This window comes from Grammomys surdaster, unplaced genomic scaffold (assembly GCF_004785775.1).
Source record: "Grammomys surdaster isolate TR1022 unplaced genomic scaffold, NIH_TR_1.0 752, whole genome shotgun sequence".
NCBI lineage: Eukaryota > Metazoa > Chordata > Mammalia > Rodentia > Muridae > Grammomys > Grammomys surdaster.
The window spans coordinates 1,482,259-1,500,556 of record NW_021605171.1 but is presented as its reverse complement, the minus strand read 5'-3'; the positions used below and the strand labels follow the sequence as shown (position 1 = coordinate 1,500,556).

Here is an 18,298-nt window from a genome sequence, read left to right as displayed (position 1 = left end):
CCTGTAGGTTTCACCTCGTTTGGGTGAAGTGATGAGCACAGGGTGCTACATTATATTAAATATTTACTTTGAGAGCTTTTAAATAAACTTTTTAAAAATCATAAAATATCACTTTGAGGATATTTATGTTGGTACAGAAAATAAGGTTATGACATTGCATTTTGAAATTATTTTGAGTCTTTAATTCCTGTGAAGTTTGAAATATGAAATGAGCTTCTATCATCATTGTAAAAGAAGACGAAATTTTGTTCTGCTTTGGTTTTCTAACAGTGTAAATTGCCACTGTAATATATTATTGTGGTTGATTTTACATTGTACTGTTTATTAACACTTATTTAATAAGGTATGGGCTCAAATTCTACAGGAATTTAGTTCTGAAGGAATAGTCTGAATAATTATAACAAGAAGTCGCTTGATGAAAGGTAAAGGAAATGGGAAAATCAATTTATGAGTTAACATGTCAATTTTTTTCCTTTAAAAAATTTGATTTATTTAAACTTTGTTCTAACTTTTTATGGGAGCTTTCTCTCTAAAGACTATTTTAACAGATGAAATTGTGAAGACTTAATATATGTAGAAACTGATGAGCTGGGGACTTTCAAGTTTGAAAGGAAAGACTTGACTATAAACAGCATAGATTTCTCAGTCATGACAATGAAATTGCATAGAAGGGATCCTGGGTCAACCTCAGTTAATCTGTGATGGTCTTTCTTCCCTGTCCTAGGTGATCCTAAGAGAAAGCTCATATGCTCGGTGTGCAATAGAAGGTGCACCTCGGTGTCGAGCCTGCAGGAGCACAGGAAGGTGGGTGAGAGCCTGTGTATTGGCTGCAAGGCCTTCCAGCACGATCTTGCCACAATCATTTGGTGGATGTTATACTAAGATAGAGCTTAGCTAGCTTGGGACGAAGTGTTCCACAGCACAGAAGCAGTGTACAGAGGAGTGAGCTGCAGAGGAGTCTGAGTTGTTTCGTTCATAGTTAGCTAACAGATTCCTCAATGCTGGCTGTCATGTCTAGCTGATTCCCACAGAGCACCCACCACACTTTCAAGATGTTTCAATTTGTGTTTGCTCAGGAAACATAAGTCAGTGATTTGAAAACACTTTTGTGTGAAGAGTTTGCCTTTTTTGTTAAAATGCGTATGTGTTGTAGTTTAGTTTGGTACAGAATGAGAGCTAGATGATTTTTAGAAGACTAAGACTAGTGTGAAAATAATGAGAGCAATTGGCTCTGGATGTCTCCGAGTCTTCTTGGCTTTATTCTGTTTTTGGAGGAAAGTGATAAGGCGTGTATATCGATAGCTTGAGTGTCCCAGTGACATTGGAGAAATGAATTATTATATTAATAGAAAATGTATTTATTGATTTGCAGTAAGTATAAAAATTACTGTTAGCTTTGTATGTAAGTTTAATGTGAAAATTAAGCATCAAGTCTAGTAATTAGTAAATAGTTGATAGTGAATACAGTGAAATCAAAATCAAATTTCGATTTTGTTTATGTTGTAATAGAGTCCAAAATATCTCCCAATTTTACATGTTAGCTATTTAGTATATCTAAGAACATGAAAAAAACTTTCAGTGACTTGGTATCTAGAAGAGTATAATGAGTGTAAAAATTTTATTTTTCTTGTGATTTGTAAAATGCCTTTTATGTATTTGTATGCATATAGATTTATTGCATAGTAACTTGACAGGATTTAAAACTCTTACCACTTTTCATCTATTAGTCACAAGTTTATGCATTTAAATTATGACATATGAAATAGTTACTATCATACTGACCTGTCTGAAGCTGTCTCCTGGATGTAGAGGGATTTTTATCATCTTTCGGAGAAGTAACAGATTACAAATAAAAGGCTGTTTCTTTTTCTTTCAGGAGTTCTCCATGTAACATTGGGCTGGATTTCCTGGTTTTCTCCTCTCTAAACAGGGAAATTAGATTGATTAGGATTCTCTGCTCATTCTCTTAGTTTTTGCAGTTTCCAGCTGGTGACTTCATGGGGCTGTTGAAGATGTACTGTGCTTCTCAGATTTGGGTGTCATTCTTGGACAGGGGCCAGGCTCAGTAGTGCTCAGACTTTAGTATGTGTGCTGAAATTGCAGAACACCAGTCTATACACTTTTCTTCTATCTCCATCCCTTAAACTGTGTATGTACGTGTGTGTGTGTGTGTGTGTGTGTGTGTGTGTGTGTGTGTGTGTGTGTGTGTATTTATGTGAGTGCAGGAACATACCTGCCAAGCACACATGCGGAGACCAGCAGGCAGTCTCCATTGTTGGTCCAAAAGAGACTCTTGTCTCTGCTGCATACACCAGCCTGTCTGGCTCCTGAGTTGCTGAGCCATCTCCTCTCTCTGCTTTCTGTGCTATCATAGGAACTCTGTGGTTGCAGACAAATTTTTATGTGGATTCCGGGAAATTGAACTTAGAACTTCATGCTTGCACAGAACATGCTTTCCCCACTGAGTATCTCAATGTCCTGTTGCTCTCCTTTTTTATCCCTTATAAATGCTAGGACTTAGAGAGTAGAGACTTAGTCTGAGGCAAAAATCTTAAGTCTGTTGATGTTTGTATATCTATACACTCTCATTTGAACACATATGACGGGATTTATTTAATCTTAGATTATGATGTTTAAGATATCTGAACAGGACATTTTAGCAAACTTAGTCATGGAGTCTTTTTCTGAATAATTCCTTATTTTCCATTTCCTGACATAGACACTTCCTTTATAAAAAAATTAATTTGGTAGAAAATAAAAGGTGTAACTGTTGGTGGATTGGAGAAGGTACAGTTGTGCCTTCAAGTTGTGAGCACTTGCAGAATGTTAACAAATTCTTAGCACAAGTAGACTTGCCTCTCTATTCTAGAACAGCCCTTCAAAGCCATTCTCAATACAAAGGAGATTATAGTAACTCCCAAACTGTCAATCATTTTAGTTGGTCAGCTCTAATGTCTAATAGAGTTGCAGTATTTCACCTAAACAGCAGATGGTGCTTTATGACAATTCTAAATTACAGCATAGTATAGTCTTTTATATTACACTATACTACTTTGTGTTGTGATAAAATATATTATGATTTTTATCTAAAGTTGTTTCATTTAGGACTTAAAGTAGTAAATTATCACCTGAAAATGAGCATGGAAAATTGTAAATTTAACAAAACATGTTTTCTTAATATTAGGCATGATTAAATGGTATTGGCTGTCACTTGTCTGTTAAGTTTTGTTAAAAGTTTAAAAAATACCCATGGCCCTATGTTTCCTCTATAAATAAGGATAGTTAATTCCAAAAAGCTTTTATGTGCTGTAAATGCTGTCATTTATCTGTTTCATTAATTCAGCTTTGAAAAATGTCTCATATTTCAAAAATATTGAATAATAGTGCTTTATAATATTTTAACAATTATTTTATCCATAGATTAATTTTTAACATTTTCTATACCAATAAAATTTGGTTATCAAAAATAAAGTCTTTATTTCTATATGACACCAGAGATTTATCATTTATACTACCTTGTCATCATTAAAAAATAAAATATTACATATTTTTGCGAGCAGTGTTTAAGAATATAAATTTGCATTTATTAACTCTAAATAAACATCGCATGTCTTGTCCTTATTGGTTAAACAATTAACTTATTGGTTGTCCTTATTGGTTAAGCTTAGCTGACACTCCCCTAGGTGGGGGGAGGCTGCATGTCCTTCCTACATGCCCTCTGGGACTTGTGTTCCTAGTTCTCCCACCCCTAGCTCTCTAGGCTCCACACCGAGACCCATCCCTGTTAAGAAGTGGGGATTACTCAAATCTATGCATTAATGGCCCCCAGAGGATTCATGTCTGCAAGTGACTGCCTGCTTTATGCCTTTCCAGGTTCTCGTAGTGAGTTTGGCTCACTAAAGAGTAAAACAGTTAGAAGAGGGCTTTCAAGCTTTGATCTGTCACAACATGGCCGCGTAAGGCCGGCTGACAGGCCTTGGATCTTTGGCCTTGCTGCCTCAAGCATTTTTTCTTCATTTCATTGTTCCTGCCATGGCTACTTGGATCTTAAGACAGCATCATCCTCTACTCATGCACTGTATCAGTCATGCTGCTCTTTTCTTCAGTGGTGTCTAGTTATTCTTCAGTAACAGAAAAGGTCTTGGCTCTCTGAAGAAGGATTTGCTTGCCTAAGGTTAATTATTGTTCCTTCAACAGAACCAGTTTTTAATCTTAGTCCAGTAGTTTGATACCCTTGCTCATTTGCCAGCATTTCTCAAGGCAGGCTTTATGCTGACTTCCTCTTAGAGCTGAGTACCTTCCACATGCTGATAAACTGAGATTCTATTTTCCCATGTCAACTATTTTATGGTCTGAGATAGAAAGAACTAATATAGTACCTGATTATAACATTTATGTTAACTTGTGTGTTAAAGCTGTACTCTGAATACGATAATTTCAAAATATATTTTATTCAACTATATTTAAAGTATACAAGATGCCATGAGATACACATGTGTTAGAATAGTTACAATAGTGAACCAATTTCACATTCACATCTCATATATTCACCCAACCCTACCATGTCAGAGATCCTGTGATCTGTTCACTCAACCAAGATTCCTGACCGCATCATTGTTAACGTACCACTATTGGCCACATCGCCTGTGTTTAAGCTTAGATCTTCAGACTCAGTCATCGTATATACAGGCTACTTTATATAGTCTATCATTTTCATTGTGGTCCTCCTGTCCTGTGAAGCTTCATTGTGAACTCACTGTTTTCAGATCAGAGTTATACTGACTGTGCGCTGCAGTTGATAGTTTGCTCTGTACTCTTACATTTGAAGTGTTAATGCCTACTGTAAAGGAAAACTATATCTCAGGTATGATACATCCCATGCTAAATTTTATGTATAAAACAAGTTAATGTGCTGGCTGTGAACTTTTTTTTTTGCAGTTTGTATATTTACTACATACAAATAAGGCAGATACACTGCATGCGTTCTTGTGAGTATTTTGATGGTACATTAGCTAGGTAGTAGTATGTCATGGCATTTTCAGTGGACATGAAGCAGACTTAGGGCAGTGTTAGCCCAACATTAGCAACTCTCCACATGTTTATATTTTTGCATTGGCTGTCTATAGTCCATTAGTTTTTAACACTTGGTTTAACTGTCAGTTTAATTTTTTTTTTTTAGATTCATGAGATATTCGATTGTCAAGAATGTATGAAAAAGTTTATTTCTGCTAATCAGCTGAAACGTCACATGATTACCCATTCAGGTGAATTCCATAATTCTTATATATATTGAAATCATTGCAAAATATTACTTCATCCCAGCACTTGGGAGGCAGAGGCAGGTGGATTTCTGAGTTCGAGGTCAGTCTGGTCTACAGTGTGAGTTCCAGGACAGCCTGGGCTATACAGAGAAACCCTGTTTCGAAAAACAAAACAAACAAACAAAAAAGAATTAGTTCATCTTTCTCAAGAAATTGAGGAGTAATAAGAAGCCCTCATTATAAGCTCTAGCTTAGTCATGTGGTTTCTAATTTCTTAATTTTCTATAACTGAGTTTGTTTATAAAGCAAAGGTTCTTTGGCTGAGGCACAGGAAAGGCCTTCAAAAATCATCATCTAATTTGGGACCTTGGTTTTTTTATTCTTGGCATGATACCCTGGCACCTGATTAATAAGTCATAAGATACTAGCATAATGCCTGGCATTTAGTGGAGATTCAACTATTGTGTTTATTATGTTTCTAGATACTTTTACATTCTATCAATAATACTCATAAAGTAAAGAAATATATTAATATTTTTGGGAAATTTCTTAAGTCATAAGTTCATTTAAACAATTTTGAGTAATAGGCTTTTTTTTCTTATGAAGACACTAAAATGAACTGAAAAGAATTTTTATCTTAGTGCATCTTTTTAAAGAACTTAGGAAGGTTATAGTTTGAGGATATTGAAATAAATGTTTTTGCACATTCATGTGATCTGGAGGAAGATTAAGTGTTAGTGAGTTAATGTCAATGATTGAAAGCTATTGGCTTTCAGGTGGGTTTCGTATAATTTGCACATTTGTTTGCTTGGACGTTAACTTTATATGCCTATTCCATAAATGTTGATGTTATAATCTCTCTAAACACTTGTGTCTGCTGAAGATGGAAAGTTCTGCTACATGGGGCCTACCAGGTGCTCTCTCATCACTTCTATCACTGGCAGATCTCTCAGCATTAAGGACTTGATTGATATACACACACTTTTATTTTTTCATGTAGAAATAGAATTTATGCTTTGAATTTAAACTTTTTTGTCTCAAAGGTTAACTGTCAAAATATATCTATAGAAGAAAAGGCGTTTGCATGTTAACTTGTGGATACGTGACTAACGCAGATGAACTATATGGAAGGCATTTTTGTGCTTGTGTGACGCTGCTTTAATTAGTTTATGCATAAGACGAAGGTACAGGAAAGGATGACCCCCTTGATCCTTGACTTTCATACAGGTATGATATGGTCTCTGCTCATTCTTTCTAGAAAAGCGACCTTATAACTGCGAGATCTGTCACAAGTCATTCAAGAGGCTTGATCAAGTGGGTGCCCACAAAGTAATCCACAGTGAGGACAAACCCTATCAGTGCAAGCTCTGTGGAAAGGGGTTTGCTCACAGAAACGTTTACAAGAACCACAAGAAGGTAAAGACTCTTATTGGCATCTGTTGTTTACTGTTTCTCTGGTAGCGTTTTACTTGGTCTCTTAACCAGATTTAGCACATCTGTGCTTGGCGACACGAGGGGACTGGGATAGTTAGAGATGATCCTGCTTCTACTTTGTTACCACTCACTTAGACCAATGATCTCTGGCTTCTCTTCTTGTCTCCACTCTGAAAACTGCTCTCTCACAGAAAATGTCTTTGTGTGACTAAGTTGATTAAATAATTCTCAGCTTCTAAGCAGCTCCAGGGACCAGAGGTTGTTAACAGTTGCTGTTTGTATTCTCTTCTCTTTTTATGTTTCAATGCTCTGTTCTCATCACCGTTTCTCTGAGTTCTTATACTGCATTTTGCTTGGTCTGTGCTTTCCTCTGAATGTCTCTTAGAGTTATTGTTAGCTTCCTATGGCCTAATACAATTGCTTACGCAGTGGAAAGGTTTATTGGGCTTTGTTCATAGCCTTGAGTGCATGATTGTTTGACCTTTTGTTTTTAATCTAAAGGTAAAGCAATGCAGGTAAAGCAAAGTCACTGCCCTCACTGTGGCCAGGACGCCAAAGGGGATAGGGGCTCCAGTGCCTCCTTCGAGGGCATTCTTTCCAGTGATATGACATCTTTTGTGAACCTTCACTTTCTAAAGGACCCCACTACCTCCAATAAGCACTTTCAGGGTGGTAGCATGCCTTCAACATATGAGTGACAGCTAAGTTCTCCACCATACCCATCACCAGCAGCACTTGAGGAAGTTCTAGCCTTCTCTGTGCTCTTTCTGCCAGATGCCCACGGTATCCATGACTCTGTGCTGTCACTACTAATTTGATAAAATCCAGGAAATTTACTTTCTTGAAACAGTTTTATTGAGTCTCCTTATCGTAACCAAGAATGTCTAAATGTATAGTTATCCACCATTAGTTCTTTTATAAATGTAGAAACCAGATTACAAATGTTATCTCTGTCTGCTGTTTCAATACGTTTGCAACCATCCACCCTTTTGATTTTTGTATAGTGCCAAGGATCAAATTCAGGGCCTTGCCTGTGTTTGACGAAGACTTGTCTACTGATCCACATCCCCTTACCTTCATGCCTTTTTTCTTTTCAATGTCCTTATGACTCTCTTCCCTCTCGATCCCTTTTAAACTCATCTAACTAGGCTGTTGATACTCAGGACTTCTCACTACACGCTGTCCCACCAGGTCAATCCTGTACATGTGTCTCTTATATTATTCTTGTACTCCTCTGTGATGCAGATGTCAAGTGCTGTGCACATTGTTGTGCATATGTCTTCTGCTTTCTGGACCATCACCTCAGTCTACTTCTTAAGCTTATCTTCAGAGTTTGCATTAAGCACACCTAAAACAACTTGATACTTGCTTTCTCCTGTTACTGTTAAACTGCTTTTAGCAGGGCTGGAGTGATGGCTCAGTGGTTAAGAGCACTGGCTGCTCTTCCAAAGGGCTTGAGTTCAGCTCCCAGAACCTATATGGCAGTTCACAACCAGCCATACCTCCAGTTCCAGGGGAGTGGATGCTCTCCTATGGCCTCCTCAGGCACCAGGCACACACTTGTGGTGCATAGACATGTACACAGGCAAGCTACTCATTTAAATAAAGTAGTGATCCAAAATTTAAAAACTACTTTTGAGTGTGTGTGTTTGTGTGTGTGTGTGTGTGTGTGTGTGTGTAGTATATGTACAGCTTAAAGTTTGAAGAAGTAGGTATTCTCCTTCTACAATGTAGGTCCCAGGGATGGAACTCAGATAATTAGACTTGGAGGATATGCTATCATAGTGTATATGTAGACGTCAGAGTTACGTGGTTCTCTCCTCCCACTGTGGGTTCCTGAGTTCCAGTCCAGGCTGTGTAACAAAGGCTTTAACTGCTTAGCTGCTGTGACAGTAGCTACTTGCTTTTCTTTAGATGGTCTTTAGTGCCTTTCTCTTCAGGTTATATGGTCTTAGTTCTTATCTGGATTTTGTTTATGTTTTTCACATTGTACCTTTGTTTACCTTTTTTTTTGAGCATGTTGACTTTATTCTTACTTTGTTTATTTTGTAAATAATTCATGTTCAAATTCAGGAAATTTGTCCTGAACGTTCAACATTATAGAAATTTATGTGAAAACACATATGTTGTCAGAAATGTTTGTTTATTGATTTTAGGGGAAATATTTTACTATTTTGAAAGGGAATTGTTTTCTTAGCCTTATAATATGCAGTAGGTATTGTAGTGACTCCAGTATAAATGGGAACTTTCAAGAAACAGCTGTCTCTTGTGAAAACATTAAACATGATATCAATTTAGTTTCTGTCCAAGAAGAAAAAGAAATCACAAATATCCAAAAACTGAACAGGGCTGCCTGGTAGCGCCTCGTGTCTGATGTCTTCCTCCCTCCCCTCACGTTTCACTGAAGGATTGCATCAGGGCAGGCTGTAGTCATTGTTGTTCTTTTGGAATTACACGACTGTAAAAAGTATCTGGCAAGTTTCCTGTTGAGTCTCTGGAACCCTCTTAATCCCTTCTTTGATGAAACTGATCTCCCCACATTTATGAGTTTTTCACAGTTTGGCTTGTGTTATACGCCATGTGGGAATTTGGCAGAGGATCTTTGCACTATCCCTCGTCCTTTTCAGCCATAAATCATATGAAAGCAATAATGATATCTTAAGGAGGACAGAACGGTGATGGCTGCATTTTGAAAGTGGAAAGCATGCTCAGTCCTTCTGCATTGTGATCCTAGTGTGTGTTAGTGTGGTTCTGTGAAAATGCCTAAAATATTCAAGAATCACATGAAAACCTAAGTCAACCCGTTGGTCCATAATTACTCATTAATGGTCAGTTAGGAAACTACAAAATAATGGTATGCCAGGAAAATCAGAAAATCATTCAGGGTCAGACTGGTCTCCATTGTTCGCAAATCCAAATACTCTGTTAAATAAATAAGGTATTTCTTTGGCTCTTTGAATTTGTTCAATTATCCACTTATCTCATTTCGGATGGACTGTGGTGCCATAGGATGACATTGTGAATGGGTTCATTGTCAGTTCTGTATGTCTGTCACTATGAGGGTTTTCAGTTCCTCCTCTTCGCTGTAATCCTTCTGTCTGATTCAAACTTGTATTATAAGGTCTGGCTAAAATAAGACTCATCTCTCTGGGTCCAGTTAGATTTGGGTTGTTTGAATCATAATTGGCCAGATATACAGGAGACAGGGACTGTGAATTGATCATCTCTCTCTCATTGTTCCCTGTCAAACTTCCTCGAGTGCACAACTTTGGTGAAAGTATATGGTGATCCTCTCCTCTGTGACATGGCTGCCTATCTGCTTGATGATAGAAGTGAGTCCACAGCAGCTGTTAAAGCCCCAAGGACGTCATTGTGAGCTTCTTGATGTCAAATATGTGCCTGCTCATTACAAGTATTTTGTGTAATTTTCCAGGGATGGAACTATAGAATCTAGTGAGAATCTAGTCATAACTTCTGGAAAAATTCTGTTGGACTCTTAGAGTCATGTTTTATTCGTTTGTAGTCAAACTCTGAGCAATGTGCAGTTTCTTAGCTTTTAATCCTGTTTACAGGGACATGACTAGAAGCTTAAGTTTAGGAGATTTTAATGAAATATGGACTTGCGCATGTAATCTGTTCCTTTAGTCCTCTGTTTATTACATTTATTTTATTTAACTATTTGCACTGGAGTGTACATGCCATGGCATGCATATAGAGGACAGAGAACAGCTTTGGTGTGGTTGGTTTTTTTCTTTCTCTCAACTGGGTTCCAGAGATTGATTCTAGGCTGTCAGGCTTGGTAACACTTGCCTTTATCTGCTGAGCCTTCTTGATGATCTCTAATTGGTTTTGATAAAAGGAATATGTCTTTTATCATGGTCCAACCATTTGAAAGACACTGTAGTTCAGACGTTGTTGTGTTAAACTTTTGTTGGATGTCAATGGAAAGTATACCTCTAAAAGATCATGAATTCATTTATAAAACCAGGGCAAAAGGAGTTAATTTAACATGAGGAGAAAAAGTCTTTAAACAGTTGTAGGAATGTGTTAAGTAAGGACTGAAAGACAACCACTCAGTAAATAAACCACAGTTGCCTGTCTTGTCTTTTGAGCCAGGTAGCTTTTCTTCAAGCCTGCCCAGGATAGTCACATTCCTTCATCTGTACAAAAGCATCTCTAGTTCCTAGGATGATGGTGACTGTGAGCAGTTTGGTGCTCACAGTTGAGGGCCAGGTAGAATTTTAAGTAATAGTGTCCAGCAGGCGCTGAGCATCACTGGGGCTGAGCATCACTGGGGCTCACTGTTCTTCAGTGGGTGGAGAAAGAACAATGTGCAAACTTGCTTTTCAATGAACTGTTTTTCATGATGGTGGCACTTTTGCCAAAATTTGTACATGTTAACAATGTACATTGCAATCTTTTAATTCTGCAAACACGGAAACGATTAGCACAGTCAAGCTAATCAAGATGTCTGTCACCTGATGTAACATATCCCTCACCTAACATGGTTTTCTGTTTCTATTTCATGTAGTATGAACATGTAAGAACCATCCTTATGATTTTATGTTTTCTTACTACAAAACAAAAAAAGACAATATATACAAATTGGTAGTTTGTTAATAAACCACCGTTTCCATATGCCAAAATGTCATCATGTTATACACACATAAGTAATTTTTATGACAGAAAATTAAAAGTTAAAAATCTATACTTTTTGCAATTATAAACATATACAGTTCAGTATTACAGGCAGCTAACTGTCTGTTTCCAGGACTTACTCATTGTGATTGGAACTGTGCATCTTTTTATCAGCATCACCCCATTTTCCTTCCTCTATTACATTTTCTTCCAGCCACACAACTGTCAACCACCATGTATGCTCTCTTTTATGAGTCTGACATTTTAATATTCTACATGGCAGTTCTTTTCCACGGCTTATTTAATTTAGCATAATGTCCTAATCTTTCTGAACTTTTCCTTACTCTAACGAATATTTGGGTCACAGCACACTGGGAAGTCAGTGATGTCCTTTTATTCTTGGACCTTAATTGAGAAACTCTTTCTCATCTTTTCTCATTTGTGTGACTAAGTGACCTAACCTTTCCACAACCACAAGAGAGAAACACTGGGAAACAAAAAAAGAAGAAAGTGGTTTCTTTTGTAGTAAAGTTTTAAACTTTTCTAGCCACTTTTTCTGCTTTAGTAGACACCTCATGAGAGTAAATCCTGAAGTCATTCATGAATGTTTGGTGGTCAGTTATACAGCATAGGTTGTATTTACCCTCACCACCCCCCAAAAAACCAAACACACACACACACACACACATACACAGTTTCCAAGTCTTCTGGATTCTTGCCAACTACTTATATATAGTAATTGTTTTCTAAAAAATAGTTGATTACTATAAGTGAAGGCCTATAATCCTAATAACCCAAATAGATTTTGTTGACAGAGTTAAAAATAATCTTATTCTTTATGTAAAATACTTGACATACCCTTGGCCCAAGTTTGTAAAGAGTTTGCATATAGAAAACTAAAGTTGAACAGATAAGTGTATTAATCTGGCTGCTCAATGCTATGACTTTCTGGAAGGATGTCTCCCGTATTGCTCACTCTTTTCTGAGTAGAGTGAGCTGTGAATTTGTAGGCATATCTCTAGTTTCTGTGTATTTCCTAAGGAGGAAGAGGAGGAGAAGGAAGAGGAGGAGGAGGAGGAAGAGGAGGAAGAGGAGGGGGAGGAGGAGGAGGGACAAGAGGAACAGGAGGAGGAAGAGGAAGAAGCCTTTTAAAGAAGCTAGTTGTAGGTCTGGCTGTTGAAATTTAGACAACAGACCTTCTAAACATCTAGGTAAAGCATAGTTACAGTTTCTGGTTTATTATGTAGCTCAGAAGGTTAGCATGCTCTTATGAGAGGCTTGGGTTTGAGTAACAGACACTTTTCCTTTCTTCCCTTTTCTATTTCTCTATATACATTTTATCTTTAATTAGTTTTAATATTTTTCTTACTTTTATTTGTTCTTTGAGAATTTCCTATAATGTAATTTTATCATATTTGTTCCCTTCCCCAGATCCTCCTGAATCCACTCTCACTCTCCCCTACACTCTGCTTTGTGTCCTTCGTTTTCCCTAAACCATGAAGAATGATTACTACTACCCATATGTTCTTGTGTATGTGCAGGTGACTTACCAGGGGTCACACATTCTCCACCTGCTATCAACTGCCAGTAACACCTTAGCTAGGTGGGACTTTATGGTTACCTCCTCTCTCCCTGCTGTGATTTTGTCTGACTTGAACTTATGCAGATCTTGTACAAATTGTTGTAACTGATTTCATATGTGCAGCTGTCCTACTGTGTTTGGAAAACAATTTCCTCCTCATTATCCTTATCTACTGCCTCTGTCTCTTACATTCTTTCCGTTGCTTCTGCAATGGTCCCTGAGCTTTAGAAGGAGAGAACAGATTCAACTAATGTTCTTGTACGGTATATGTCCCAAAGGTAAAATATCATCAGCAGTAAGTACTATTATTAAGAGGCAATACAGACTATTGAAAGTCAAAGTTATAAATTTTAACTATAAATGGCCTTGATGAAAATTTTATTCTGTTACAGTTAAATTAATATTTGATCTATGTGGCTAGAATTATACAAATTTGGTATTTTACTGGATATTGTCCTATCCTCCTGAGGAATTTTTGAGAATTTCAATGGATAGTGTAGATAGTACAGCACATGTCTTATGTGTTTTCTACATCTGTACAAAAATTGGACTTGGTCCATAAAAATATATGTGTCTAAAATGATAATTCATGTTATTTATTCAGGGCAACTTCATCTATTACATTAGCAGATGTCGATGACATCAGTGCCTTGGCAGCTGGAGAAAGAATATTATGGATCTATTATTAAATAAGTGAAAAATTTTAATGATACAATACCTTTTTAGAAGCTTAATTCCATCTGATACTTGCAAAAGATATCATGAACATGAATTCTCTATCTACATGATGTGAACATTGTATACACTCATTTCTTAAATGATTTGGTGTCTTCCTGTCAAGTAAGCACATGGATTCACGGCTGGTATTTATAATTATAACAACACAGATAGTATATTGGGATCTTATTTGGTGAAAGTGTTTACTTCCCTGGTTATGTCCTACTACTACTGGCCAATCTGTGATTAATTTTTGCCCAAGATACTGAAAAAAGTTATTGATAGTTGAATATAGTCTTTTTGGAAAGCTAAAGAAATTATCTGGTAGAATTTGAAAGCTTTTAAACAAAGTAGCTCTTGTAGTATAATAAAATCAATATCAGTTCATTGTATAAAGTTCAAATATCAAAGAAAGAGCCAAGAAAGCAAACACGCTGTCAAATTCTCCCACTTTCCTATGAAAACTCTCCTCAGCAGGTCTTTTTTTAGACCCACTTACCAGACTCCGTTGTTTGTGAGTAAGTGATTATGGCAAAATGGTATTCTTTACATAGTGGGACACTCTGTTAAGTTTTTCCTTCTTAAATAAAGCAAACTAAAGTAAACAAATAAATGTAAATGCAATTATAATCTCTAGTATGTCCACTTCTATTTCTTTTGTTTTCATTTTGTTCTTAAACCTTTCCTTTGTAAAGGAAATCGGTCAGGCCAGGAGTATGCACATTTGCAGTCTCAGGACAGTGTGCCAAAATGCCACCCAGAAAGTTTATGTTCCTGGACACAGTATGTTATCCTAACTTCTTCTTCCTTCTCTGGCAAACACTGAATAATATATAGTTTCTTAATGTGTGACAGTCTCATGGATACGAGATTAAAGACAAATTCTTTGAATTTGTTATTAGATATTAATGCCATATGCAGCACTGATGTCTTGTAATATTCACTCTATATACTGTAATCCAGGTTTGAATTATTTTACTGCCCAGGGATGTCTTTAAAGTGACTTGGACCCCATGTGTTACACCCAAACTTGTTCTCCCTTGACTTGCCATGTTATTGGTCTGTGTGTCATGCTTGCTTCTTTCCCATCTCCTGCTTCATATTCAAGTCGATGCACAAGACCTGGTTTTTTTTTTCATAGAGGCTACCAATTGTCCTAGTACTTCTCTTCTCCAAGGAAGCCTCTGCAGCCTTTAACCTCTTGCCTGGTTTATTTCTACAGCTTCTCAAATCAACAGGGTTTTAGACATGCTACTCACTTGCCAAAAACCATATCTCAGAGTAATTGACAATGCTTTAGGCCATCCTAGACCTTGTGATTAGTGTCTTCTCCTTTGCTTCTCCCATGGCTGTATCTTCATCTTCCCACTGCTCTGCTCATCCATATCTTTCCAACCACATGGGCCGAAGCATAACTATTTGACCATGGTTAGGTATGATTGTTGCCAATTTGAGGCAGAGCAGCTGTGACCACCCATACGTGATCCTGATGAGACTTGTCTATCTGTTCACACTCTCTTAGTGGAGGCTTTCAGTGGGTTCTGTGAGCATGCCCTGAAATTCCAGTCACTGCTAAGTAAGAGACAAACAGCTTTCTATAGGACTTATAGTTGCTGTAGCCTCCTCAAGTCTTCTAGAGGACTCTGGGAGGTGTATGCCTGAATTGCCTGTACTTCTGCAAGCAACCACAATAATCTCAGTCACCAAACAGCACTTGGATCAAAACCTTTCTCTATTCTGTTACTACTTTCTCTTTAAGGAGCATAGATATTTCTATATGGCCATAGGAAAAGTAAAACTGTCTGGCCTTTCCTCCTGATCTCTTTTGTCACCCCTGTTTCTGTCCATTGTTCCTTCAGAACAGCAGGCTTCACTCAGCTATCACCTCACCTAGAATTCTTTTGAGCACCTACTGACAATCTGTTCTTTGGAGCAGTCTGCTCTTTTTCATCTTCCTCCACAGCTCGTGTCACTTCCTAATGTAGTATGTGTGTCTATCATACGCACAAGATAAAATTCCTGTGAGGGAGCAACTTTTGTGGCTTTTCTTTCCCCTGAATCCTTCCAATCTGAAATAGAATTGACCCATAAAAGCAAGTGCACACTATAGTGCACCTGACATAAAACACCCTGCAAATGAAGTCGTCAGAGGTGTCTTCTACCAGTTTTCTTTTGTCATTTTCCATTTTAATTAACTTTATATTAGCTATGTTAAACTGTTATTTGATGTCACAAATATTTTCTTTGGTGATTGGAAAATATTTTGTCTTTATAGTTATCTTAGTTAAAGTTTCCATTGCTGTAAAGAGAAACCATGACCAAAGCAACACTTTTATTGGGACACATTTATTGGGGCTAGCTCACAGGTTCAGAGGTTTAGTCCATTATCATCAAAACAGGAATCATGGCAGCTTGCAGGTAGACTTGTTGATGGAGAAGGAGCCAAGAGTTTTACATCTTGATCCAAGGGTAGGCAGAAGGGGACTGTCTTCCATAGGCAGCCAGGAGGAGGCTGTTGTCAGCACTGGGCAGAGCTGGAGCATCAGGAGACCTCAAAGCCCATCTACACAGTGACATACTTCTTTCAACAAGGACACACCTATTCCAACAAGGCCTCACCTAATAGTACAACTCCCCATAAGCAAAGCATATTCAAACTACCACAGCAATTTAAATTTTTAAAATATCTGAATATCTAGTCATTCATCATACTTAGACAACCTTTCCACTTAAAAATTATGTTAAGATTACTCACATTTTTCTTCTATGGCATTTAGTGTTTTATTCTTCACTTTAAAAAAATAGCTGAAGCCAGATGTGATGGTGTGTATCTGTAGACTCAGCATTTGTGAAGCTTGTACATAACGGCTTGATCCAAGCTCAAGGCCAACCTGAGCTGCATAGCAAGACAGTCTCAGAAAAGCAAGATATGGATAAATAAATACTAAATCCATACCGCTTCTCTCCTACTTTAGGAAGTGATGGTCCCAACTTTCGTTGCATCAGAAACTTAAGTAAACACTGCATGCTTCTGACAGCCAGTTGAGAATGCCATATTCATATTGTTATTTGATGTAATATAGTGGAAGAAATGTTTTCTTACTCTGCTTTTATTCATCTAGAATGCCTGTGGCCAGATAACATATTTAAGTATGTTAAATTCATCCTGACTTTTAATATTTGTGTCCCCCACCCTTTATATTTTACCAATGGAACAGACATAATATTCATGACATAGCATAATCCTCTGTGAAGTTCCTTACTCTTGAATATTGAAGTGCTCATCAAATTTTGAAATCTTGTTCAATATGTGGATAAGGTGATATCCTTCAGTTGTCCCCACCATAAAACCCATCAGATATATAGCTTATGTTCTTGTAATAAAAGAACACTGTTCGAGTTCTGAGGGTTTTAAAAATGTATTTGTGACCCTTATTAAATTTTGCTATCTGGGGTTGGAGAGATGCCTCAACAGTTAAAAGAACTTTCTGTTCCTGCAGAAAAATCCTGGGTTCATTTTGCAGAACCCACATGGTAGTTCATAACCATATACAGTCCCAGTTGCCGGAGATCTGATACTTTATTCTGGTCTCTGCAGGCTTCAGGGAGCACAGGCAGTACACATATAGGAAGAATACAGATATACATAAAATCTAAAAATCTAAAACAAAATGACGAAATCTTGTCATCCACAGTACAGGATACGAGTTTATTCACAGTATTTTTCCAGAACGGCTGCTACTTTTGTGTTACCATTTCAGTGCATACCATAGACCTTAACAACACCCACATCTTGGGCAAGTCTTCATTTTTTTCATCTTAAAATGGTGACAGTAATAGCATTTTAATCAGGAGCTTGGCTCTTGGAATTCATCAATCACTGTATGGAGCATGACACTTGATATAAATCAAGTGCTACCTCAGGTTAACCATATGAATTCATACTCTGTTGTAACTTAAATTCAAAGCAGCTCTGAAGATTCAGATCACTTTCAGTGCCTCAGTGAAGCTATAGCGAAAAGGTAGAAAGCATGCCTCTTTTAACTATTTCCCTTGACTGAACAGAAGATGATGAAGCCTGGCAAGGGCTATGTAGGGTTAAGTCTTTTAGCCAAACTATATGTAATGTTGGTGTACGAAGTAGGTCTAGAATAGTCTCCATGGTGTTTAGATTAGCAATTCGAGATAGTAATAACAATTTCCCTTGCTGTTTATCAAATTTCTAATGAATTCAAAGGTTTGACAGAACAAGTATTTTCCCTGTGAATGATTGTGGTTATGCTCCTCCCCCTCAGGAGCAGGGAGCTATGAGACGAATCAATATGCCATATGCTTTCTGCAATGATGAGCTCATTCTCCTTTTCTCACTCAGTGTCTTCCTTCTGCAGACTCACTCCGAAGAGAGACCTTTCCAGTGTGATGAATGTAAAGCCTTGTTCCGCACCCCCTTCTCTCTGCAAAGACACCTGTTAATCCACAACAGTAAGTCACCGTCCAGGCAACGGAAGACAGAGAGAGTTATTTCCTATGTGTTCTTAGATGTTTAAGAATAGACATCTCGCCCTTCTGCCCCTGCCTGGTCCGCTGGGCTGGAGCAGACACAGAGTCGGTCTGCTCCCGTCCTGTTGAGAAACTGAATCCTGAGTCATCCAGGAGCCACTGCACT

General features: G+C 37.6%; 1 protein-coding gene across 1 annotated transcript in view; it reads left to right on the top strand.

Moving 5' to 3' along the window:
- Nucleotides 1–18,298, top strand: part of Prdm5 (PR/SET domain 5) — a 156,978-nt gene that overhangs the window by 81,594 nt on the left and 57,086 nt on the right. The window contains exons 7-10 of the mRNA XM_028782470.1: nucleotides 725–804; nucleotides 5,180–5,264; nucleotides 6,520–6,677; nucleotides 18,021–18,114. Of these exons, the coding sequence (XP_028638303.1) occupies nucleotides 725–804; nucleotides 5,180–5,264; nucleotides 6,520–6,677; nucleotides 18,021–18,114 (417 nt within the window). The remainder of the gene's footprint in view (nucleotides 1–724; nucleotides 805–5,179; nucleotides 5,265–6,519; nucleotides 6,678–18,020; nucleotides 18,115–18,298) is intronic.